This window comes from Phasianus colchicus, chromosome 18 (assembly GCF_987193195.1).
Source record: "Phasianus colchicus chromosome 18, bPhaCol1.hap1.1, whole genome shotgun sequence".
NCBI lineage: Eukaryota > Metazoa > Chordata > Aves > Galliformes > Phasianidae > Phasianus > Phasianus colchicus.
Window position 1 is genome coordinate 8803995 of NC_143453.1, and position 26757 is coordinate 8830751.

The 26757-nt window shown below is 51.8% G+C and overlaps 1 protein-coding gene across 16 annotated transcripts in view; it reads right to left on the reverse strand.

Moving 5' to 3' along the window:
- Window positions 1-26757, reverse strand: part of NCOR2 (nuclear receptor corepressor 2) — a 164481-nt gene that overhangs the window by 103446 nt on the left and 34278 nt on the right. For 10 of the 16 annotated variants that reach the window (XM_090120774.1, XM_031592681.2, XM_031592680.2 and 7 more), the window contains exons 2-3: window positions 14491-14702; window positions 4021-4148 (exon numbers count right to left, since the gene is read on the reverse strand). In XM_090120774.1, coding sequence (XP_089976900.1) covers window positions 4021-4148; window positions 14491-14595 — 233 coding nt within the window. In that variant the 5' untranslated portion in view covers window positions 14596-14702. Of the gene's footprint in view, window positions 1-4020; window positions 4149-7566; window positions 7794-14490; window positions 14703-21237; window positions 21336-21366; window positions 21387-25974; window positions 26210-26757 lie in introns of those variants that run through there. The other 6 variants (XM_031592674.2, XM_031592687.2, XM_031592689.2 and 3 more) reach the window with 6 other exon arrangements.

Below are 26757 nucleotides of genomic sequence, written 5' to 3' on the forward strand. Positions count from 1 at the left end.
CTCAGGGAGTTTGTAGGAGCAGCCTTGATGAGATCTAAATGGATCTTACCTTTATCTTCCTAACTCTGCAGAAGTGAAATCAGAGGGAAATGGGCAAGTACAAACTCCTCCTGAGGTCAAAGAGGAGCTTCCCAGCCCAACTGAGGAGCGCTCCTGTCCTCAAACAGGGAGGGCACCTTCCCAGCAAGAAGACACTTGGAGCTTTGCTCCCACTCACAAATACTGCTCCCCATAGCATGGGGACAAACATGGGCAGGTGGGGAGCTGGCTCATGCAGACTGCTGGAATGAGAAGCAAGGTAAGCGATAGCCTTACTGCAGCTGTTTATTTCTTCTGGCTGAGATGCCGGCCATGCATATTAACACAGATATTCTGTCTTTATCCAGAATGAGATGAGTGGGAAATGGTCTCCAAACATAAGTAAATATATATATGTATATATATATCTCCAGCCCTCACAGGTATAGACAGACAAGAAAATAAGTGAGTACCACAGATGTGAATTTTTTATAGTCAGTGCTAAGATTTGCAAGAGGTTTCAGCAACCTCTTAATGGCCAGTGTTATTCAGAGCAGGAGACTGGGCAAATTGAGACCTGCTAAAGAGAGAATCCAGAGGGTTTGTGGGAGCAAACTGCCACCAGGCAGCTAGAAAAACACAGGCTGGGCCAGCCCATACATTCCCTCTTCACACAGTTGGAGAGGGAGTGAGCAGCCCGTCTGTCTGGGTGGGGCAGCTGGGTGCCCTCATGCTCCAGCAGCAGGGCTGTGCCAGCAGGTCCCAGCATCTCCACAAGCTCCTGACGCACACCTTGCTCTCCAAACCCAGAGCCTCGCCGGAGAATCCTCCTGGCAGCACTGTGTTGCTGAAGTTCTCCCTGGCCCAATATCCCCAAGGACAGCCAGTGCTGGCCAGGCTGCTGCATGCATCATGACATCACCTGCCTTCCTAGATAGAACTCCATCCAGAATCAGGCGTGGGAAAGTTGCTCCACTCACTGTTATCCCTCCATCAGCAGCAACGCAGAGCCCAGGTGCTCCATAGTGCACACTGACCTGTTCCACCTGCTGCCTCCGCATCTCCTCACTCATCCACGGAGCAGCGGGTGCTCAGACCAAGGACTGTGTGCCCACACACCAGAGCTGCCCTCAGCAGCCCATATTTTCCCACGTTCATTTAAGGAGGACAAAAAAAAATAATCCACCTCCTGCATCGCCATTTCGAGTGGGAAAAGACACGAAGCTCTGCAGTTGCAAGAGATTTCAGCCTCACTGCTGAGATAAAGGGTCACCTTTAAGGAGGGAAACTTTAATTAAAGACCATAAATAAGAGGCGCTTGGTCGCACAGCTCGCTCCGGAACAGTTGGTGCCATTTGGCCCGGCACAGATGAGGGCTGAGAAGTGCCCATTATTTCCAGCAGCCCTGCGCTGGGCTCCCACAGCTCCCTGTGCTCCACAGCCAGAGGATTAATCACGTCCAACGAGCACAGTAATTAGGCCTGCTCTCATGCTGTACTGCACACGGCTATCTCGGATGGCTGCAGAGACATGGCAGCTGCTCAGCGTATCCAAAATATCACACTTCAGAGGAACGCTGGGAAACTCTGCAAAGTGCTTACGACTGCTAAGCAGAACGGCTCCGAATAAAGGGCACGGTCTCATGAACTGGTAAGGCAATCTCCTATGAAAACAGTGACTCATCTCGTTCTGGATAAAGGCAGAATATCTGTGTTAACATGCATATCGCTTATTTACAGCCACATCTGCTGGTGAAGCCATCATCCACCCCAGCATTCCTGCTTTAATATGGAATTTTGCTCCAGAGGAGTCTGGCTCTTGGATTTGTCAGCCCCCTCACCCACCGGCACCTGCCATTTAGTGTTCACCTCAGTTCTTCTCATTTCCTTTGCAGATCAAGATACACACAGAAGAGAAAAACCCTACTCCTTGTCACCCTGCCAGCACATTCCCTGCAGGCGTTGCCAGTACGATGTGTACCAACAGCAGACCCTGAAGCTCTTCTCCTCGCTCCTGCAGCCCTGCTGGCAGCGCCGGCTGAACAAGCTGAGGGGAAGTCCGCGGGTCCTTCCAAGAAAAAGCCTGCTACCAAAAAGCCATCAAAGAAAGCAGCACGTCCCTGCAGGGAAATGCGGGGCCAACTTTCCCTATAGCAACATGTTCGGAATGCTTCAAGTTTTCCTTCCTTCTCTCAAGCCAGAATTGCTACAGATGGAGTTCTGCCCATCCACTGCGGGGTGATGATGGCTCAAAGCCGATCCATTTGGGATACACCCAAACCTGGGACCACCTCAGCCCCATTTCTTCCAGCAGGTTGGAAGGGTTCCCCCCAGTTCACACTTGCTTCAAGGAGGGAAGCAGAAAAGCAGTCTGGAAATCCACAACCTGACACCCACCAGCTGGTGCCAGGCAGGGACTGCAGGGCTGGGGTGAGATGAGACTCCTGCTTGCAGACAGCACGTCCCGGGCCCCTCTGCAGACATTATTTGTTTGCCATTGCTCCCTCCTCCAGCCCTTGTGCTGAGAGCCAGCTGCCTCAGCTCAAACCCAGCAACCCCAGCGCAGGAACACAGCCAAAGTGCTTACAGATGCTCCTGGCATCAGCCTGCCAAGGGGACTCAGCTGTTTCCATTGCCCTCCCTGGGCCAGAATCAGCACTGGGTTTGGGGGTGAATGCCAACACCCAACCTGACCTGCTCCGGGAGCTGCAGGGCCTTGGAGCTCTCGAGTGAGCAACCACACACCCAAAGGGCCCATTTACAGCACAGCAGGCTCTGGTTTGGGGCAGGTCCTCACACCACAACGATGGAAAAGCAAAGTCTGTGGGAGAGCTTAAACATGGAGCGCTTAAAGATACAGAGAAACAGGAGCTGGGATGAGCACCTTCCCAACCTCAACCCCACTTAGTTTGAGTCCTGGAGTTCTATTCATTTACCCTCATTCACTTGATTGTCAGATCAAAAGTAAGTTTGGAGATTTGGGCTGGGCAAAACCAGCAGAGCTCATCCAGAAGGGCAGAGCTTTAGAGGTTGTGCTTTGCCCCCAGGTTACCACAGGGCTTCTTTTTTTTCTGCTGAGCACCAAGCTGGATCCACCCAACCAGACACAGAGTGCTGGCTGCATTTCTAGCCAAATACCAAGTGCTCCGGTTGCTCTGTGCCCTTCAGCAACCACCACCCTGAGCTCTCTCTCCTCTCCCCTAACAATTACAGTTTTAGAGAAGCAGACTCATTTCTGGCTGGCCACAAGCAGTGGCTCAGTGACTCTGCACTACTTGTATTCTTAGCCTAAGGAACAAGCATCAAAAAGACCCACTTTGCATACATCTACTGCTGCAAGGTTATTTCACTTCCAGGCTTTTTTTTTTTTTTTGCAGAACCACTAAAGCATCAAATGCAGAAGAGAAACTGTGAGAGAGCAGCATTTTGTGATGAAACAGAGCCACAGCGACGGCCTTTACAACAGAGCAGCTCCTGCGGTTCACGCAGCTGCAGCCCCACAGCACCCATCAGAGCAGCACCCGAACACGGCAGCCTCAGGCAAGAGGCAACTGAAGTCATCACTGGTGACACCAGGAGAGCTACAAGGGCAGCAGGAGGGAGCACAGCACCTCAGGGAAAGTCACGAGAAGAGCACAGAAAGAGAAACAATAACAGCGAGAGTGGGGAGGAAGAGCAACCCGAGAGGAAGTGGGGAAGAATAGTGGCAGTGAGCTATTTGCACTCCTCCCATCAGCATGGGCAGTCACACGCCTAAACCAGCAATGCAGCTTCATAGATGGGGTGTGCATGGTGCTTGCTTTTTTAGCACATCTATGAAACGCGTGACAGCACAAGAGAAGAAACCAGAAGGCATGCTTGCATTAGCTAAGGTACAGTCGGTAGCAATACCCAACATCATGCAGTGCAGGTTGTGCAGAGCTCCATTGCATACCCCAGTGCTGTGCAAACACTTGCTGCCATAGCTGGGAGCCCCCCCAGCCCCAGGAGCAGCCCGAGGTACCTTTCATTGCCCGGCTGGAACTCGGACAGCAGGGACGGCCTCCTCCGCTGCGGCTGCATGATGGACCCGGGCGGGAGGTGCGAAGCGTAGTCCCTGGAATGGTGCTGGTACTCCAGCAGTGCGACGTCCTGTGGAAACAGACACACAGCTCGTTGGGCTGATGGCAGCTTTCAGGAACGCAGTGAGCCCCGACAGCTCAGAGCAGACCGCATCAATGCTCTAACTCTGAAGCTGAGTGCTTCCCCCCAGCCCTGCAGGAGCACAGCCCCCTGGCCCAGGCTGCTCGTGGGGCACGCGGGCCTCTGGCACCCACGCTGTACTGGTGATGGCTTCAGAGCCAGGTGAGAGAACATGAAACGTCACAGGATGCTTTCAGCTTCAGTAACCCACACTGTGGCACAGAGAGAAATAAAGAAGAGAGGAAGGATCAAAAACGTTGTTCCTTTAAACACAGCTCCCCTGGGCACAGCTGAAGGGGCTCAAAGGATAGTATGCTACTTATTATGTGCACGTCCCTTTTGTTCCTTGACCCTTGGAGAGTACAGTACAGTATGTTCCCGATTTTAATTAAATAAGAAGCTCTCCTGCTCTGTGCCACAGACTGATTCCAGCAACAGCATTTCAGCACCTATGTTTCAATCGCTCTTTTTTTATTTGCAGATAGATACTTGACCAGAAAAGAAGACTAATCATCTAATTAACTGAGACCTTCAGCAGTGGCACACAAAGCCCTGCCACAGAATATCCCTGGTAACACTGACGCTTATTTACATTAGAACCAATCCCACCTGGGAGTCTGTTTCAAACAGCCCTCACCAGAACAACACCAAACAAAAGCTCGGACCGCCTCACAAAGAAAAAGAAGTGTCAGGGTCAAAAACAACAGCAACAAAAAAAAACAAAGCCAACCACCACCCACCAAATATAACACCAAGTACTTACAGTTGGGAGGGGAAAGCCTCTCAGCCTGAACAGCTGCACGGGTGTTATTTGATCAGATGTAACCAGGGCTGATAAACCCCAGTGCACAGCAAAGAGCCTCAGCACGGGGAGGGGCGGGCACAGAGCAGATTTTGGAGCTTAGGCTGCACTGACCTGCACCTTCCCTTTGTGGAAATCCAGGGAGAAAAACCAGTTCTAAGCACTCAGTATAGGAAGCCAACAAAACCAGACCCCTGCCCCAGTCCTGCCCCTCTCTCACAGGAGCTGCAAAGGTCTCTAAGGTGCATCAGAAGATGAAAGGTGGGGATCAGGTTCATCTTTTCCCAACATCTAGCAGTTGTGTGCTGCTGCTGCTCTTCTGCTCTGACAGATCACGGGAAAGGGCAAGAACCAAGGAAAGCAAAATCAGGAACCTAGGGCCCTCTGGGCACCTCTGGGGCAGCTGCACTTTGGGGAAGGCTTCCATCTACTCATCTAGCAGGGACGTTCTAGCCCTGCTGTACTCGCAGGCCTTACAGGAAGCAGGCCCACATGTGGAGCCCTGTGGGACCGTGGGTCAGAGCACACCATGATGCCACACCAGCAGGAGAAGCACAGACACCAAGGTATGGGATTGAGACCTCACGGCCTGGCCAGGCAGAGCTGCTGCCTACAACATGCTTCTCCTCTTCACACTCATCCTTGTCTTTTTAAACAAAACAAAGCCTGAGCAATACAGTGCCTGCCATCGATGTACAAAATACACTTGTGCCAGCTGGGAAGGCACACCAGCAGGCCTACAGCCAGGGCACTCACCTGCTATGGGCGTACAAACAAGAATTACCTGTCTGGGAGGCTGGAAGTCTGTGCCCTTGAGAGGAAAAAAGAAAAAAGGGGCTCCTGCGTGTCCCAACAGCCCTGTCTTCCCTCTCCCCTTGCCCATAGACAGCCTTGCCTTCTCCTCCGACACCCTCCAGAAGACAGCTCCTGGCACAGCCAGAGGCAGCAGGTGAGGTTCAACCTTAGGGCCAGGACTGCATCCCCACAAAAGGGGCCGCTGTCCGAATGCTCCGCTCATACTGGTGCTCAGTTTTAGTGGAAGAAAACATAACCCGAAAAATGAGTGACAGGAATCAGAAGTGACAGGTTTCTGTGCCCTGAGATGAACTGTCAAAGGAACCAAGGGACGCCTGGCAGGACGTAGGTGGATTAATTGCTCAGAAAGTTACTACAGTATGCTACAGTGTGAGCCAGGGGCGTGCTTTTCAGACACAAACACCAGAAAGGTTTACGAGCTGCCTCCAGAAAAGACCTTGGTGTTGCTCAGCAGTGTTCTGGAGACCTGCTGGGACACAGCTCCCAGGCCAGGAGCAGACCTGGAAATCTACAGGAGCCACCAGGCAGGAGGGGAAGGTTGGATCCCTGTGCTGGGAGCAGCGTGACACCAAAATGCAGCAAAAAGGCCGAGCTGTCTGTGCCTCCCAGGCCCAGAAACACACTGCTCTTCGTCCTTCACACAGCACCTGGCACTGCGCCGTGCTGGAGCGCTGCCCTGGCCCAGGTCAATCCATCTTGTGTGCAAGGAACAGACGCATGAAAAGCAGTAAGCCGTATCTCCAAAGCTTCGGGTGAAGCCAGCTACGTAAAACTAGAAAAAAAGGAAAATCTACATTATCCACTTTCAAACCGTGCACCTGCAGTAGTAATGGAACAAATCACCTTGAAGAAACCCAGGAGAGAGCTGCTCAGGGCTCAGCTCATGATGCAGAGGGGCAGCACCTTCCCCCAAGGACACAGAGCAGCACGGGGCTGTGCGGCACAGCACAGGGACAGCACTGCGACCAGCACCAGCAGCACCTCACAGTGAGGTTTGAGCTCACAGCATAGCCCACACAGCAACTTAGCATCCAGCTGAAGCCACGGGCAGCCTACAGCATCCCACACAATATCAGAAGCAGCTGCTGCAACCCCCTGGCCTCTACAGTGTGGCTGGAATCACTCCCTTACAGCCAGAAACCTGCCCAGGGCAGGCTCACTGCAGCAGGTCCCGCTGTGCAGCTCCCAGCCCTGCAGCACATGGAGCAGCTGGCTGGGCTGAGCCTGCAAGAACAGCAGCATCACCTGGACCGGACAGACACAGCGTGCTACGGTGCCATAAATCACCACGACAGAGCAATACAGCACAAGGCCAACGTTTAGATAAATAAAATGCTAACAAGCCAAAAGCGGCCTCATTAAAATACACTTCTTCATGCGGCAGACAGAGAAGGTGCCCCAGCAGGCTCCCAGCAAGCCATCCTGCGCTGCCAGTTGGGAGTGTGATGTGCTGCACCTCCCCTGCCTCGGGGTGCTGGGCAGGGAGCTGAGGGCACTCAGTCTCAAGGACTCCGTGTGCTCTTCCTCAATGCCACAGCGCTCAGAGCGCCGTCTCTCTCCTCTTCCTGGTAGATCCTTTCACCCCACATAACCCAGCTCTATCAGGCTCATTTAAATACAATAATCAAACTCTCTAAAGCCAGGAGACCAAATGCAGCGCTGCAGAAAAGCTTTCAGCAGCACAGAAATACAGACTGCCTCACGAAAAAAGAAAGCTGCTTTGTGAGAGCTCTCAGTGAGCTGCCTTACCTACTGGAGCATCTCCACAAATTCCTCCTTGTGTCCTCTGACCTCAGGATAACCCAGGCGCCAAACCAATGGCTGTGCACAGCTCACAGGCCGCCTGCCTCTCTCACTTTCTGTTTTGAACGCGTGCACTCACCAGCACACTTCGTTCTTCCCCCACTCACAGCTGCCTGAGCTGAGCCAGGAGAGCACATGGGGGCTGGGAGCAAAGCTGGGCTCTGCCTGCAGCACAACTGGGCAGCGCAGCAGCCACGGTACCACTGCCCGCTCCACCCGTCCCCATCGGGCCCCAGGAAGAGAAGCCTGCAAGAGAAGAAGCCTGGAGCTGCTCTTGCAGTAAAATAAGCAAGCTGCTGCTCCTCTCTTCCTCCTACCAGCAGAAAAACAAGTGTAAACACCCAGGGCTTTTAGCTGGAATGAGCCCACAGGATGTCCAGCACAGCCAGGCAAGCACTGCAGCACAGCTCGAGGTGCCTGCACGATGCCTGGCCCTGCTGCTCACCACATCTCCGCTTGAGAAAGTAACCAGGAGCTCCCCACTGACTTTCAGTGCAAAATAAGACCAATTCACTTAAAACCACCTCTCTCCATTTGCACTGACACCCGGCAGGAGCAGCACAGGTCCCCCATGCCATCTGCTCACAGAATGACAGAACATCCCGGATCGGAAGAGACCCGCAAGGACCATTGGGTCCAACTCCTGGCTCCACGATACAACCGCCCAAACATGAAAGCATGCTTCCAGACATCCCTTGAGCTCCAGCAGCTCTGTGCTGTGCCCACTGCCCCAGGGCAGCCAGTTCCACTTCTTAATACCCAACCTCCAGCACCTCGCCAATGAATGAGAGACATCTCCACTCCACTTTGTACACCTTGAACTTAGCCAAAAAAAAAAAAAAAATTGTTTTAAATCTCAGTCTGCCAGCAATGAGTGTGACCTATTTTTGCAATAAAAGAAAAGCTCTCTGGTGCCTGGATACCCCTTGGTGCTGGCAGCAGTTGCTCATCAGACCGAGAAATGCACTTTTGAGCCACTGCCTGGAGAAAATTCTTACCCAAAGCCAGCTGAGGTAGGAGGAGGTTTGGGAGGAAGCTGCATGGGGACAGAGCCCCAGCGCAAAGGAGCAGCATCCACCCAGGAAGCAAGAAAAAACCTTCACAGAGCATCATCACTCTTACTGATCAAAGCAGGCTGTCCCCAGGCACTTTGCTGTCTGTCCCACATCCTTCCCAAAAGCCTGGGTCAAGCTCATTGCAGATTCAAAAAAAATAGAAACAAATACCAACTGCTTCACAATTAGCCATACTGTTGGAGATAAGGTCGGTCATAAAAACCTGGCTGAATGCATGCATTTTTATCTTGCCTACGGGGATGCAACATGTGCTGAAAAGACAAATGCCCTCATTGTTCTGACACAGCCTCTTTGCCATCCACCTCGCAGAGGCTGCTGAGTTGGCCTTTTGTTTTAGGAGGTGACCACAGTGCACGTGGCCTCTTCCAGGAAGGCATCGATCGCTGCTGCCGTCCCCGCACGGAGGCTGTGGCTGCTGCCAGCACCACCAGCGTCTGTAGCAGCTGCACAGTAATGCATCCTTCCTGACGCCTTCTCCCCCTCCCTCTGCACAAACAGGGCTGTCGGCGATGTGTGGCTGTCCTGTCTGAATGTGCCATTCATGGACAAGAAGTGACGGCGTGGTGGGGGCAGCCCCCAGCTCCCCTGGCTTCCCAGTCATCTGACCAGAGCCTGGTGCCAGGCCAGCAGCCAGCCTGCCCCCGCAGCCAGGGCTGCATGCAGAACAGCAGCACATTCATCACAGGGCTGCATTTGAATTTCTCTCCGTCACAAGACTTTTGGCTTCTTCTTTTTGCCCCAGTCACGTCCAGGCACCGCTGAGCCAGCAGTGAGCCCTTCCCCCCATCCCCATGCTGGGCACTCTGCTTCCTGCAGCCATTCTCAGCCATGAGCCTTGCTGTGGGGTGAGCAATGTGCCAAACCCCAAACATCCAACCCAAGCAATTCTATGATTCTGTGATCCACATTTAAAGCGTCAGGTCACTTTGCTCATCATCACTTCTCTTCCACAACAGTCCCCCACCATACATCACCGACCTGCTGCCTTCCCACATCCCCCATTCAGCTTCCAACTACACTTCCTTACAACTGCACAACAAGTTCTTCAGGTTAAGGGACTGACCCACTCACAGTTGCGTGTAAATGACTATCAGTGACAAGCAGCAGATCCCCCAGTCCTGCAAAAGGCATTTCCACCACAGGGGTTGGTGGAGCAATATGGACAGAGTCAGGCTGGCCACTTTACATCACCAAAAGCAGCATTAGTGGAGCTCTACCTTTGCCAAACCACATATGCAGCAAGTTTTTTCTTCCCCTGTGGATTTACAACTCTGAAATCAAGAAAAAGCAAAGTAGTATCCTCTACATCAACTCATGTCCAAGAAGTAGATTAGGAAACTGCCATAAAATTGTACTTGAAGAAAAAGAGTTGTTTTGTGTAAGTGGGAATTTTCCTAGGAAAAATGAGCCCTGCTCACAGCAGCTACTGTAAGCCAGCTCCTTGTTCCTGGCATGGAGAGAGAGACCCCGGGGCAGGGAATTAGGTGTTCTGTTCCTTCACTTGCATCTCTCCCGATCCTAAATCACAAAGCCGATTCTCCCAAAACCACTGCTCAGCCACACTGATCTCATGCAATATTGCACTGCAAATCTGAGGTTAATTCAGGAGGAATCATTCTGAGTTCTCATGGTAAGTTCCAACGTAGGTTTTTGCTTCACAAGCCTTTTCCTGGGCTGTTTGCTGGAAGTTGTGGGCTGCAGAGCTGGCAGTGTTGCCCCCCACCCGGCTGCACAGCTGGGAGCAGGCAGCTTTTTCTCACTCCTGGAGATGGTTGGAGGAGGCTCTTTGCAGGCTGGGGGATTTTAGCATTTGGCACCATAAATCCTTCCGTTCTGCAAGTTCCTGGAGCACCAACACAGACTGGCATTTTGCTTGCTGGAGATAAAAGTGTGAATAACCATTCTGGAAAGAAAAAATAACACCACCACAGCAGCAGAGACTTGTAATGCCCTCCCTGTGCTTACCCACCACTGTGCTGCCACTCCCTGCCTTGTCGTGGAGACACACCAGCTCCTGCCATCCCAGAGACGTGCAGCTCTGTGCACAACAACCTGCTCTGCTGCAGCTGCTGAGAGGAGCCCATGCAGGGAAGGCCACACTCCCACCCAGGCCACTACCTAGCCAAGGCATCACATCAGCACATCAGTTTGCACCAACCTTGTGCCCCTGGTTCAGGTGGATGAGAAAGCGTCTGGCCAAAAAGTGAGCAATTGCTCCTGTGCAGGAGATGCTCTGCAAGGTGTTAGCAAAGGAACTACAGCAGCTTACTGAGAGCTGCTCCCAGACAGGAGGGGAGGCTGGGGGAGAAAGCACAAAGGCCTGGGGAAGCTGGAGCTCAGGGGTTAAGGAGGGAAGCACGTTTCCATCCCGCTGGGTGGGGAACAGGGCTCTGTTGGAAAGGGATGCCACACCACCACAATTCAAATGCCAACAGAGCACATGCATACACCCCAACTGTTCTCCAATCCTGATTAATATCTCCAGTAACAACAAAATACTACAAGCACATCCAGAACAGAGGCAGCTCCAGCGTGGGGACAACCAGCTCCTGGCAATGGCAGCATGCACCCAGCTAACAGCACAGCAAGGGACTGGGCATCCAGCGAGAAACCAGGGGCACCCCGCTGCCCCAGGGAACAGTGACCACGGAGGGGCTCCAGGGGACGTGGCTATGCAGGGACATCGATCTGTTTACAGAAAATATCTGCAGGTTGCCTGAAAAGGAATATCCATCATGCCAAGGTTTGCTTTGAGAGAGCATGAACTTCGGACACATTAGAAGGTTAACAGCGTAAGTAATGTGTTTTTTCACCTTTAGCTAAAGGTCGCAAAGCATTCAAACGATTCTTCTGTTCCCAAGCAGAACATGATAGAATCAGCTGAACACCCCAATATTATAGCTAATTAATACAGAAAACTAACATGCTTCACCTGCAGTTTGGCCAACAACCCTATAATCTTCTTAAGGAAAAAAAAATCCTGTTCATTATTGGTGATTTTTAACAGAATCTTTCTATCTAAACTTCTTCCATTTAAAAGCATGCACACTTGGCAAAGTTGCTTTCTAAGTAGTTTTTTAATAAATTGGAATTAAATCTCAGGTCATAAGATACCACACTTTGCCTCCTTAGCAGCAGCTGGCACCAAATACAGAGGAAGAGGCAGAGAAACAGGAGGAGACCCCAGGGCAGTGGGAGCAGCCCTCCCCAGAGCTGGCACCTGCAGGCCAAACCAGCACAAAGCCCTGCTCACCCTGTGCTGGATCTCCTCCAGCAGCCCCCGGCTAAGCAGCAGCTCCTGGATCTCGCTGCTGGGAGCCAGTACCCATACATACCAAGCATATTTATTTGAAATGCCTCTTTTTTCACTCATTTTGTTGGATATTCCCTCAGGTTTGGTGAGCAGTGAGCAGAAAAACACCCAGCTTGCTTCCCCTGCCTCCTGCCCCTTCGCAACACCCACTCCCACTTGCCTCATCTGTGAAATCCAACAGCTGAAATCCTTTAAATCACTTTTCATAAAGTGTCTCCAAGCCTAAAATAATGTCACGGCTCATTTCGGAGCTCAGTATTCTGCTGCACCACGTTTCCCTGGGTGCGCCCGTCACAGCTGGACTGCAATTATTTATTTCTGTTCTCATGGCATTCGCAGCCCCGCTGTGCTCAGCCCCACGTGCCCAGGAGGTGACCGGGCCGCTTCCGCAGCTGGGGAAGGAACCCAGGGCCAACAAGTTCCCAGCTCGCATGAAAGGACGTCGTGGAATGCAGCAACCCAGAACGGAGACCTAATGAGATGCAAGGCACGCCAGCACTGGGTTGGTTTTGGCCTTTCTTACTTTCTTCCAAACAAGCTCCCACTGTGCAAACACACCCCATGACAAAACTGACCTGGCCAAGACATGCAAGCAAATACCACTGACTTTTAATGTTAAAGCAGCACAGCAGCTTCAAAGCAACGGAGCTCTCCCAAGTAACCCCACCAGAGAGCAGCCCCATCCTCAAAGCCACAGCCTGGCCAGCTTCCAGCAAGGCACGGGGCTGCCTGCTCCCCCGGCACAGCAAGGTGTGCTCAGTGTGCATGGGGCTGGCATGCTCCCACCCAGAGGCAAGAGGATCTGCTTGGCCTTCCAGCTGAAAACCTCAAGCTCTCCTGCACCCAGACACCTACGGGGTATCACATAACTTCGGAAGATTACACATGGCTGTAAAAATAGCTTCTAGAAGCAAAAGCCAGCTACTTCTTCCAACATTAATAGGATAGAATAAAAACAGCATTCACTCAAGCCAGAGAGCAAGACAGGTTGCAGAAACCCAAAGCTCAGACTCCCTTGCAAACAATTGCCCCATTCGGGTCATTTTGCTGACGTGACAACTAAGGGAGAGCTGTGGGTTGGCAAGGGATGAGGATTCAATCCCCAAACCAGAAACCACCTGCCCTCTTCTAAAATCCCCCTCCACACTGAGCTTTGAGGTTTAGGGAGTTGTTTTTAAGTCAAGGCTTTGCAACAACAGCAGACCTTGCTCACCTGGTCACATCCTCCTGCTCAAATTTCTGATAAAAACAGAACAAGGATTTTCTTGTTGAGACAAACGTTCTCATTCCACCCACCGCCCAAATAAACACGCTCATACCAGTGGAAGCAAAACTCCTCTAGATCAAACCAGGTCAGCCTGTCTCATAGCCTGGATGAAAAGCCTCTTTGTGCAGAAGCATGCAGACCCCAAGCAATCTAGACGAGCCAGTTAACTAAGCCAAAAGCTTGTCCTGCACCCTCTGTATATTCTTATTTCAAAGCTATTCCAAACTCCAGCTCTGCTCTACATGCTGCTCTGCTGAAGCCCAACAAAGAGGGCAGACAGGGAAATTTCACCTCTTCGTTGACATTTCTTGCATTTCCAGGCTTTCAAGTCAAACCCTAAATTCATCACGGCAGGAGTTTCACAGTTCAATAGCCTTCACCATCAGCAATGTAACCCTGAGACAAGGTCACCTCGCTAACTCCCATTACATGCACCGTACCGGCTGCAGTCACCATGCTGCAGCTCACCAAGAAGAGGGCACACCACACTCCAGCACCTAATAAGATTCATTTAAGCAGCCTGAGCTGACTAAAGCTGTTCCACTAAGGGGAGGTTTTTTTTTTTTCCCGTTAAGAGCTTAAACCTAAAGCAGTCAAACATCCAGGATGAGCAAGCAGGGATGCGAGTGACAGGGCACAGGGAGAGGCCAGATCTGGGTGAATTAACCCAGTGCATTCAGCAAAACACAGCCAGCCCTCATCTCAACGCATGGCTTGGTCCTACAGGAGACAAGACTACACATCAAAGAGGAGGGAGGGGAAAAGCATGAGGAAAGACAAAATGTTAAAAAAAAAAAAAAACACAGCAGATTTCCTCCTTGCCTCACAGTACTACCACCAGATACACAGAGCAGGGCTGCTCTCCTGACCCAAAGGCAGCAGCAGGTTCACCCCTGCTTTGAGGACATCACCACACTGTGCTCTGGTTCCCAGAGGGGCTGAACCACATTCCCCTCTCCCCACCGAACCAGCTGTGCTTTCTAGAGGACCAATAGTCCTCAGCACTCACAGGTGGTGAGTCAGTGTGCACGGACAGCACCATGGTAAGGAGTACAAAGGGAGGAGCTGAAAGCACTAAGCAGAAGATGACAGGGGAGAAAAAGGGTGAAATCCCATATCACGGGCATTTCTGCCTAACAGCCACATCTGAGACCAGCACAGAGGAACTGCTGCCCAGCACCAAGGGCAGCAGTGGAAGGCAGCTCCTGTCTTACCGCGTGCGGCCGGGCGATCTGCACCGGGTAGGACATGGCGTGCGGGGGGTAGCGCGGCTCGGTGGCACGCCAGGTCTGTGCCACGGGCTGAGTAGATCCAGACATGTCGAAAGAGCAGACGTGGCGGTGGCTGCTTCCAAATCACCAACAGAAGATTAGGAGAGCCAAGAGCTCCTCTTCATCATGAGCGTGCTTTCCTCGTCGCGCAACAACTGCAAGCAAAGAGGAAAGCAGTAGATTAAAACTCAGTCAACCACAAGACACCAACACTGAGGCTTAGATGATCCCCAAAACCTGACCGCTCTCATGGTTCTCCACCAGCCCTGCTTCCTGCCTGCTCCCCCTACGCTGCACCCCAAGGTCCCTCCTCCAGCACCCCGTGCTGCTCACACCTCCGTGCACCCATAACACAGTGCTCTCCTTGCCAACCCCAGCAATCCCTGCACCCACATGAGGCAGGAGCCTCTGTCAGCAGGAGCCGGGCACTGCGCTGCCCATAACTCAGGACTCAAGTGTGTCACACACCTCCAGCGCCACATCAATACTGAATCAGCCCTTCTGATCAGATCCAGTGCCACAGAAGATACCACGGCCCAGAGGTTATTTTCACAAACTGGTCACCCACACACGTGGTGGCTTATGTGTTGTAATCCCTTCTGCAGCTGCAGCACAGTTGGGAAACTAGTGGGAGAACTCCCCTCAGCCCAGAGGGAGCTGCAGGGAGCCAACGGGGCTGCAAGCTGCCTGGCTCTGCTCCACTGGGAGAGCAGAGAGCCCAAGCCAGCACAGTTCAACTGAAACAGCAGTTGGCGTGTGCAAAAACCAACAATGGGTGAGAAAAGGAAAAAAGAGGAAGAGTTTCTTTCCCTGCAAGACCACAGATCAGCCCACACTGATGGAGCGCTCGCTATCTGTGCCGGGCAGGCACGGGGCCACCTTGCTGGTTTGCCCATGTCCACACAGCCAGAAACCAAACCAAAACACAGCAATGGCCCCAGCGGCGACACAGAGCACAAGGAGATCACCGACAGAGGGGCCAAACTTGAAAATACATCAATACATCCATCAAGGTTACAGAGGGCAGAAATGCAGAGGTATCTCAATGCTGCTACTGAAGGAGCCCAGCACAGCCCTGCAGGTGCCACTGTGCTCATCCCGTGGGCACGCTGGTGTTTGTGGGCACGGGGCACACCAGGACCTTGGCATGCAGCCGCCCCAGGAGCTCCGTGCCCTAGGGACAAATTGTTAACTAATTGTTTGTAGGAGAGGAATGCAAACAATAGGAACAGATTAATAGGAAATAAACCAGAAATAGCACAGCCACGCTCTTTAAATCTGGACTGTTTGGTTACTACTTTTCTCAACTGATTTTGATGAGGAACAGACATTGTCTCACCGGAAAAGTATTTCTCCCCCCTGGTTGGAGTCTTGATCAGGGAATGTTTTATCCACAGACCTGCACTAGCCATTACAGTGCTAGGTATGAGATTTACAATCTAATTAGAAACAGGAGAAAGCAAGAGGTTGCTGCCAAACCTGGCCCCAGGATGGCAACGCAGAGCTGCGGGCACTGAGGGGGGGTTCCAAGCTCATCTCTGCTTCCTTCCAACAAGGGATTCCCAGATCCATACCCAGCATCTCTGTGCCTTTCCCTGCCCAGGAACATCCCAAGGACCCGCTCCAAAGCAAGGCAGGATTCCTGGGCCTAATCCTTGCCCTACGCACAGTATATCAAGGGTGGGGGGCTGCCTCGATTCCTCTGCCTGAAGGTGAGGACAAGGCACTGCCAGATCACAGAAAGTACCCACTTATCCATCCTTACAAAAGCTGTAAAGGTCCCAGTGAGAGCAGACTTCTTGAATTTAAAACATTAAAAAAAAAAAAGACATGCTGAAAGAAGCTTAACAGAATATTCTATTTCTTAAACCTAAATTAATGTTACTCAACTTGTGGTCTACGGATCAGGGATGGTCTGCAGAAGACGTTAGAATGTAGCCCACAACATGATGGCACAAAGCCCCACTAAAAGGCTACACCCACACAAGCACCCCCAGCCCAGGCATGGGCACAGCACTCAGAAGTTACCCACACGTTCTTTAAAGAATGGGCAGAAGCAAAAAATCATTAAGATGTAATGAAAACGATTTGAAGGACGTTCCTAAGAAACACATCACCCTGCAATGATAATGGGTTTGTCTTACCCACATGTGCATGAAATTTTCTTGGAAGACAGCTGACATTAGACACAAATATTTGTATGCAGTGTATCTGTTAAGTCCTTTCAATAGGCGAGCCGGCCGCCTGCCATATATTTAAGGCTCTATTCAGAATAACAAAGCAAACAACGTCGGCGTCTGCAGCCCAGGAATCCACAGTAGCATTCAATCTCAGCAGGGTACAGAGGTTTTAAATTAAAATAGCAGCACAGGGTCAACAGGAAAGATCAGGCACATCCTGAGCTGCATGGCGTGGATGAGAGGTGCTCCAGCCCTGGGCTCAAAGCCTTTACCTGCACGGGATGTGCTGTCTTTGGAGAACCACAACACGCAGGGCTGGCTGCTCAGTGAGCACAAGGGCCCAGCACTGCCCTGCTCCCAGCTCCTTCCTGCAGTTGCCGCAGGTCAGGCTGCTCACAGCAAACCACCTCTCTCCTCTCTGTGCAGGTGTGGGTTCATCCACAACAGGTCTTCCTTGCTGGGAGCCGCAGTGGGAGCGGCAGCTCCGGCACCAACCCCAACACCAGGGGACTCCCTGCTGGCACCAAGAGCCATAAAGCAGGATTCAGGACTTGTGTTCCCAATCTTTCCAAGCTATTTTGGACCTGGGATGGTGTTCAGCTCTGCCCTGAGGTGCCCTCTGCCAGTACTCAAGGGGAGCTGATACACAGCACTACGGCTCTGCAGGGCAGGGCTGGGCAAGCTGCCCTGATGGGACGCTCCCAGGAAAGGTCCTGACAGGCAACAGCGAGGAGAAAGAAACCCACAGAGAAAGGGGGAATCCGGATCCAGGCACAGGCCATTCATGAAACAAAGGAGTTATTTTTAAAGTGCAGGCTGGAAATAGAAAACAAACAGACCATGTGAGGCTTTTGTTGAAGATGATCCGCAAAGACGAATGGAAATGCCCATAGAGGAAATGAAAAAAAAAACAAAACAAACAAACAAGCGCTGGGGCACCGGGACTGTGATGGGAAACGGGGTGGAGGAGGAGAGGGAGGAAGGCAGTGATGGCTGAGAGTGGCCAGCAAGGAGGGAAGCGTAGGGTAGCACAGCACAGCACGATGGACGCAGTTCTGCTGCCCCCAGCAACGAGTGCTCACAGCACAGCAGGTCCTGCTGCTGGCTGCAGCCTCATAGACACACACACACAGCTTAAAATCAAGAGGGGAAAAAAAAAAAAAGCAGTTCCTCACCATCGTGTGATAACGATGACTACTTTAGCCATGCTCCCAAGTACACTAAACAGCACATTAACAGCCGTGCTGTAACAACACACAGAGCCCAGGCTGCGGCGCGGGGGGAGCACGGAGCACCTGCAAACCTTCTGTATTTATGGCACAGCACACGCTGCTCATTTGGGTTTCAAACACTTTGCTTCCATCGCTGCCAAGATGGGTCCTCTGATGTCTGGGGCGCGCCGTGAGCGCTCAGTCATCTCCTCCACATCCTTTTGTTGAACAAATTACTCGGCTCAGGAGTGACACTTTTGATTATTTACATCCTGCATAAAGAGGGGAAATTCATTTTCTGGATTCCCTAAGAGAAGTTCTTTGAGGCGGATCGCACTGCTAAACATTTTCTCCTTTCACACGTTCCCAGTTTCAAAGATGACAAAACATCTCCGTGTTCTAAATTATTCTTTTTCTTTCATGATCCTCTAATGATTCAGGAGTCTCGACTTCACACGAGCATCTTTGAAGAGCTCTGGCTGCCAGCATAAAAGCTGAACTGTTGTGACAAACTGCACTATTTAATGCCACCATAGGAAGATGTGCAAAGGAGCAAAATTACCCTGGGGAACTGAAACAAAGCCTACAAATAAATTAAATGACCTGTAAACCAAGGTACTCAGAACTGTACGACGATGCCGCACGGCTGTGCCATGAATCAGTAAACGACTGAGCCACAGAGGCTCTCAGACCAACCCTCACACAGCACATCCCATATCATCCTCATGCCAACCCAACAGCTCAGGCCAGTTCTGAACCCTGCACGGGTCCCTCCTAAGATCCTGAGGTGATTACAGGGCCATGAGTCAATCCTCACGTTGGTGAGGTTGGAATGACCATTTGCTCCTGCACACATCTGCTGCTTTCATTCCTCCCCACAAAACCAAGTTCCAGCTGCCATGGCCCAGAGAAAGGAGCAGCTCATTAAGTTCATGGCAGAGCCAGGGCTGAGGTGGGAGCCATTAATTGAGCACGTTCTGCTTCCCTGTTCAGGGTAATTAACAGCTTCTGAACAGAAGGTCAAAGCCGCTGCCGAGGCACCAGAACACTTTCAACATTTGCACCCAACACGCAGCAGCTCTCAGGACAGGCAGTGTGGATCAGGATCATCAACCCAGCCCACCGTGCCGCTGAGCCACGGCCCTCAGCACCTTAAACACCCCAGGGACAGAGACTCCACCGCCTCACAGGGCACACTATCAGCCCGCCCTGTTTCGTGATCACTAAACTGAGATCTCTTTGTTATTAATAATTATTGCTAGCAAAAAAAGCCCAGCTCCATGGGTGCTGCTCGCAGAGCTGACCTGACCCCATGGGAAGCTGTGACTTACTGTGCAGGATGGGAGCTCCTCCATCCTCCCACAGCTCTGCTTTCAGGGGTGTGGAATGGCTTAATTATGCCCCTCGAGGTAGGAAGAAGTCACTTGTCTTTAAACACTCAGGCTTTTATTGAGTTAACATGTTTTAACAAGGTCACAGCTCCACTGGTAAACTCTTACCCAACGGGGAATTTGCTGCTTTCCCCCCCCTCACAATTAATCAGCGTCTCCCATGACTTAACTCTGAGGCCGGGCTTATATGCTCTGCAGGCAAGAAGTCAAGAAAATAATACTCAAGCAGTCAGAAAAGGCAAATCAACTTTTGCTTCCTTCATCACATTAAACAAGCAAACCCACCCTGCCTCCTGCAGCCCGAGTGCATCCAGGAGCACAGGCAGCCCCAGGGGCAGCCACCAGCTGCACTTGGCAGCTTTTGCTCTTTGCCCACTTGAGCATCCCTCAGCAGCAGCTCCCAACCTCAGCATCCATCAGACAGAGCAATTCTAATTTCTCCTTGTGCAGATCTGCACTGCTTTGGCTGAATGTGCTTTCAAATCAGGACTGCTTGAGCCGGAGCGGGTTCTTCCTCCAGCTCAGAGATCCCATTACACAGCTCATCCCCACGGCCAGCTCCGTGCAGCGCAGGCAGACGGAAAGCTGAACAGCTCATGGAAAAAATGCTTCCAATACACAGACAAGAGTAGAAAATACAGTTTCCATCAACCTAATAGGCATTTCAGACCCTTGGTCTATTTCATGAGCTACCATATGTCCAGTCACAATTTAAAAGTTACAAATAGTTTGTATGTGCTCAACCAATCATCAGATGGGTGTTCTAACAAAAGGCTCCATCAGTTGTTGTGGGCTGCAGCTCTAAGGGAGCTACCAGCTTCACAATCACCTGCAGCACCTCCAGCCGGGTCCTTTCTCTGCTGTAGGACATCCCAGCACTGAGCCCTGCAGAACACAGCGTGCTGTCTGCCAGTTGTCCACCACTTGTACACAGACTTTAATGTCAATTTAGGCTATTCACGGTCACATTTCCTGCAGGTGATGTTAGAAATACAAATGAAACATCAACAAGCACTAAAAAGCAGTCCTTTGGGACAGCGCTGGCGAATATTTAATAAAGCCAAAAGCTGCAGGCTAATTTCCCCTGAGAGTTCCCACTTAGAGCCTGTCGCAGTGAAGATCCATCACAGACAGCTCCGATTCACCCATGGCAGAGAGGAAAAGAGCCCATCTGTGGGAGCAGCTGGGGCCACAGGCAGCCCCCAGGCCTGGAGGAGTGCAGGCAGTGGGGATTGAACCGTGCAGCCCTATGGAGAGAAGGGAACAGCATCTCCCATCCACAGCCCTAAGAAGAGGAGCTCAGGTCACTGTGCCTTATGCAACCGCAGCCACTCAGGGGGGATAAGATCAGCTGCTAAGCAGGATTACAAATTTATCTTCCCACAGTAGTGTGATCTTCTGCAAATAATCGTATCACAGAAAATAATGCAGAATGTTTTTAAGAACCGGACTTCAAATTCCCAGTACTATCACAAATCAAAATCTTTTCCTTTCAATGTGAGGGCAACACATGCCTGTGTGCTCTCCCCATCAGTTATGGCATGGGGAGCACGAGTGCAAGCAGCAAACAGACCCAGCACAGTGCCAACAGGAGGTGTGAGGGCAGACTGGGTGCCACGCAGTGATGGGTGAGGCCCAGCAGGGAGCTGGGACAGGCTGTGCTCAGGCTCCTGGCTGCACCTTCAGAACCGACACGGCCATAGCACAAGGCATCTGCACCTTATGAGGAGAGAAGGGATTCTGCACTCCTGTTCTCTACTTGGCATCGAGCAGAAGTGGCTCACAGAGTTAAGCTGGCAGAACACGACCCTCTGAGCTCACAGTACAGGTACAAAGCTTTAAACCAACATGAAACTTGCAAATAACCTTCCAGAGACCACAACCAAGCCCCTATGTCTGGACTCCAACCTCGTGGTTTTGCAGTTGGATCAGAAGTATTTCTCAAAACTGTGCTGGAAATCAAAAACAGTACATGCAAATAGCACAGTTCAGAGATGCAGGACTCCTGGTTTCCCATGCACAAAGACTGCATCTCACCCTGATCACCCCAGCAGACAGCGGCCAACTCCCTCGTCAATGACATCACTGGCTGACTGGATGGGGAGAATCCCCACACCCACCCCTGCTGCTCTTTGCAGCATTACAGCAGCCATCAAGCAGATGCTTAAAAAATGCAGAATGACGTTCAAATGACATCTATCCATAAATCAGCCCAAACCACAAACATCTGAAGAAGATTTTCACTTAATCCAATTTATTGTAATCTCTCTCTAGTTAAAATGACAGAAACGTCAAAGTGGGACTTTACTCCTCTGTCAAAGCATCTCACGGTGAAAAGGAAAATAAGCAGGCACACACATGCAGCACCACTTATTAGGTTAGAAATGTCAAAACTGCGCTTTGATTCTAAGTACTGACAGTCACATCCACACACTGTGCCCTTCTGCTTCCCATCGCTTCCCCCAGAAGCGGGCACAGAGCACATGTCTGATGCTGAGCACCATCAATGCCAGGATAAGTCACCCATTTTCTGCTCCCGGTGACCCCGCGCTCATGTCCGCCCCAAACCACACAAAGTGAAGCCATATGACCATCAGATATCTCAGGAAGAGGGCATTCTCCTGCTTCCACACCAAACCAATAATCCAACAAACCAACCTTTAATTGCTTTCCTTCTTTCTCCATGTTAATTAGCAAACAGGATAATTGACTCCGTGCCTGGGAGTTCAGCACGTGTGTGCCCACAACCCTATTGCTCTCTGTGAGCCTGTGTGTATTTTTCCTGAGCGGTCACAAAAATTAAGCCATTACCCAAGAGACTGAGAAAGCAAAAGAAAAATATCCACTGTCAGAAGCAGGGTCTTCGTGCATTATTTAACGGGAACTCCGTTGGCAAAACCGGTGTTGTTTTCATATAAAAGCTAATAGAAATTGTACCTCCAGGTGTCAAAACACTGATGGTAATTCCTGCTGCCTCAGACATCTTGATGTTTCAATTTTAGCAGTGTGAGGAGCCTGCAGGGAATCCAAGAGGGTAAAGTGCTCGTGCTCAAAGAGAAGCGGAGAGAAGGAGAGCCTTTTATTTCTTCTTAAAGGGCTCAGGGGAACAGTTCTACTCGCTGGAATTATCAGATCTGGTTCTCCTGCCCCTTCCCTTCCTTGAAAGAGGAAAGAGCACGACGGGCTAACAAGGAGCGATTGTGTCGTGTGGACAGGAAAAAAAAATCAACCAGGCTGCAAAGCAGCAGTGCAGAGACAAAGAGTAACTGCACAGGGATGGTGCTGGGTGCAGCAGCGGGTGCCATCAGTGGGATGCTGACATGGCTTCCAGATGACAGAGCGGCTGCGATGGAACATGTTTTCCCTGCCTAGAAGCACACCATTTGCTGGACCTCCCTGTGCCACCTCCCACAGCACTTTGCTGTGGATGAGCAGCATGGCACCTCTGCTACACATTGCCAGTATATGGAGCCCACAGCTGCACCCACAACCTGGGCCCTCTATGGTCACAGAATGGCTTGGGCTGGAAGGGACCTCAAAGACAACCCAGCTCCAGCCCCAGTCACGTTCAGGGCAGCTACCTGCTGTTTGCCTTTTAAAAGCAGCTTTATTTCCTAGCGTCAGCTAATGAAAGCATCTCCCAGGCCTTCCTTCCAGGCCTTCCCAAAGCACTGCAGATGCCAGGTGATTCACCAGCCTTGGTGCTTACTCTCTTATTAAGAGCTTCCAAGGCTGCAGATGACCCAAGTGCCTCTCCCCATCCACCTCTGCACCCCCCTGGTGCAACCCAGGTGGAAGCAGCTAGGCAACACAGCTCCAGGGAACAAACGTGGAGGAGCAAACCAACACTGCTTGCTCCTACGGGCATCACAGATACTTTCCCAGAAGCAGCTCTACTCACTCTTTCAACTACCTGCACACCTCCTGTCATCCACCATTCCTCTTTCTGACACAGCAAAGCTTTGATTTCTGGGCAGGAGCAGAGCCAGTGGGATCACACATAACTGATGCAGTCTCTGCACTGCCAAGAGCAGCAGCAGGGCAGGACAGTAAGAGCCAGAGTTGCACCCAGGATCCTCGTGCTGTGCACTGCATTGCAAACCAGCCTAAGTGAGACCCCCGGCAAAGGCACGAGACAGCAAGTATGCTCTGAGAGAGGTGCCATTCACACAGCATATGCAAAACTGTGCTTTCAGACCTATGCTGATTTATCCGTGTCCCTACTCCAACTACACCACACGCAGCCCAGCACCAAGCAGCAGGTCCCCAACCCTGCAGCCAGGGAGTCCCCATGGGTTGCAGTGCTCCTACCACCAAGCCAAGAACTCAGGGCAATGGGGAAGAAAACAACAGCTCAGGAATTTGCAAGCAGCTCTGCGTGGTGTCCAAGAAAATAAACAATTTTTCCCTGCAGCCACTCAGCCGGGGACACAAAGGTCCCGGAGAGATCCTCGGCAGGGTCATGAACTCTCACACCCTACTGAGCAGCCTGCTTCAGAATCAGCACCGAGGAAATTCCCAAAGAAAAGTACATCAACACAGCGAGCTCAGCCGAGCAGTGCCAGAACTGTGCCAACCGCCTACAGACGTGCTGAGCCCCGCACACATGGCCCTGCTCCTCCCCCCCCACTGCTGCACCCCACACGGTCCCCAGCCCACCGAGCCCCTCATTCAGGTGCTGCTTACAGCCCAGCCGTGCCCCAGGGCTCCTGGCACAGCGGAGGGACGCCGGCTGCCTTCTCGCCCCTCCTGCCATGGCTCACAATGCACGGCACAAACTTTAAGAGGCAATGACCTCATCGGAGCTGGGAAGAGGAAGGCGGGGGGAGCTGGCAACATGCCACCTTCTCATTTTTCAAATTAAGAAAATAATAATAATAATTAACCAGAGAAAGCACATTTTACCAGGATAAAAAAGACAAAATAAAGAAATCCTATCGGACCAGGCAGCACCCGGAGCGCTGCACCCTGCAGCCACAACCCCAGCCAGCACCGTGCTGAGCGTAGCTCCAGGCGGCCCAACAGCTCTGCCCAGGCGTGCGATGCTCCGCCATGCCGAACACACACGGAGCATGTGTACAGACATGGGACACATATATTCTGCACACTCACACATTTTATATCCTCGTATTACTTATGTTACAGATTCACGCATACATTACTCATAACTGTTAAGAACAGAACATACAGTTCATCCTGGCACGAAGCCCAGAGGAAGGAAAAAAAAAACAACACAAAAACCTTGCAGTAACAAATTAACTCAAATCGAGTCCAACAGCATCTGCAGTAGGAGTTAAACAGTATTAAGGATCATTAAGTTATTGAATAATTTGGTCCAGCACCGTGCATCCCCACCAACAAAAGCCATGCCTGCTCCTCCATGGGGCATTCATTGCCCCTGCAGCACTGCCCCATGCTCCAGAGCTTCTGCCCATCCTGAGCATGCACAGCAGCCACAGGAAACACGTGAAGCACCATTTATCTCTGTAGAATGCATTAGATAAACCCTCACCTACGCCAGTCCCACGTCTTCTGTGTGTTTCAAGCTGGGGCCAAGCACAGGAGCATAGGCTGGGATTGTACCCAAACAGCACAGCGCTGTACGTTGCTGTACAGAGGTATCCCACTGTCACACTGCACTCCGATGGCAATGTCAGCCCTGCAGGCACGGGCCAAGAGCGTAACTCTGCAGCAGGTCCCCCATGCAGTGAAGGAAGATGCCAGAATCACAGCAATCTACAGCTTTGATACGCTTTTTAACTGCTACAGCAAGTTTGTGGCGCATCAAAGCATTCTTCTCCATAGCCCTCCACAAAACAGGCTTCCTAGTTTTACACCCAGCGCCAGTGGGATTTAACAAGACACAGTTGGAATGTTATTCTCACGTACTGAAGGAGACATGAGTGGAAAGACACGAGGAACAGCTCAGCCCACACCTCCCAGCCCCACCACCCCACACCAAGCTGTAGCTCTCCAGCAGGGCCCCACAAGCCCCACAGGACAGGGCAGGGGACAGCAGCACCAGAAGCACCTCCCCAGTGCCCCCACCCACAGGGAGAGTTCTGTGAGCAGTTTGCCAGCAATCACTGCCTTTATGCAACAGCCAGCACAAAAACAGCAGCTGCAAACTCCCACTGGCCTGACCGAAGTCAAAACACACCGTGCGCTGCTTTTCAGGCAAACCCAAATTACAGCGTCGTCTGCTGACTGTTCCAGGGACGAACAAACCCACATTAATTACAGGCTAACTTTGCAATTCACCTCTCCGGAGCACCAAACATCAGCAAAACTGCTTTGATTGCGCTGACAAATCTGTCTCCAGCCGGCATGGCAACGCGTGAGACCAATAGGTTCAGAGGAGAGAAAGCAAGAAAAGAAAACACACGAAAACTTTCCCCCTCTCCCACCACCCTCCCAAAAAACCATGTCTTGTCCACCAGTGACGGACAGGACCTGCACGGCAAGCAGCACAGCACAGGGACACACGGCTCATCCCCTCCAGCAAGAGGCTACTCCAGCCCCAGCAGCGCTCCTGTGTCGCAGGGCCAAGTCCCAGTTTCTCAAAGGAACTTCTTTCTGCCGTGGCCTATTTTGGCCCGCCGCAGACAGAACGCCTCCGAAAGGAGAGCGGTGCGGGGCACTCACCCAGCAGCATCCCGCAGCCCTCCCGCATCCTGCGCGGCCAGCGTCGCGGCTGCAAAATAAATAAATAAGAGAGGCCACACAGCCTTAGAACCGAGCTGGAAATGAAATGGAAAGCCTGTAATTATTTCTCAATGCTCCTGCCAGTCTCAGCCTATAAACACAGTGGATTACATAAGTCCACCCCTCCTGTTTTGAAGCCAAAAGTATGAGCTTTTCCTCCAGCTCTGGCAGCCAGTAATAATTCCTCGTAGCCATGGCGACGCTGGCTGGCTTCCAGCAGACAATGGGGGAGCTGAAATACTGCGAGGCCTTTTTATAGCTTCGCTCTGAAACCCTCTAAAATATTAGCTATCTCCTGGCCAACCCGGCCCGACGGCCCCACGTTAACCATCTCCTCCCCACAGCACAGATGCGGGCAGTGCAAAGGGGCCGCCTTCCTCCCCCCCCCGGCCACAGAGCTGCTTTCACACATCGGCAACGTTTCCGATTTAATGGGTTTGTTGACTTCTCACCACGCGCCGAAATCCCAGCCAGGAGGGACTGCAGCACAGCATCTGCAGTCAGCGCCGCGGGCTGAGCGAGGGCTGCGTCTGCTCCTGCAGCTCAGCAGGTACGTTCTTGCTGCTGTGCGAGCTGCACAGGAGGCACTCCTCTCGACTTTGCTGAGCTGGGGAGAGAGCAGCCAGACAGCAAAACAACACTGGTTTGTGCGGTGCTGTCTCACGGGAGCAGGGCTGAGGCTCGTGGGCTGCAGAGAAGCACGGTGCTTCCCACGTCCCGAGG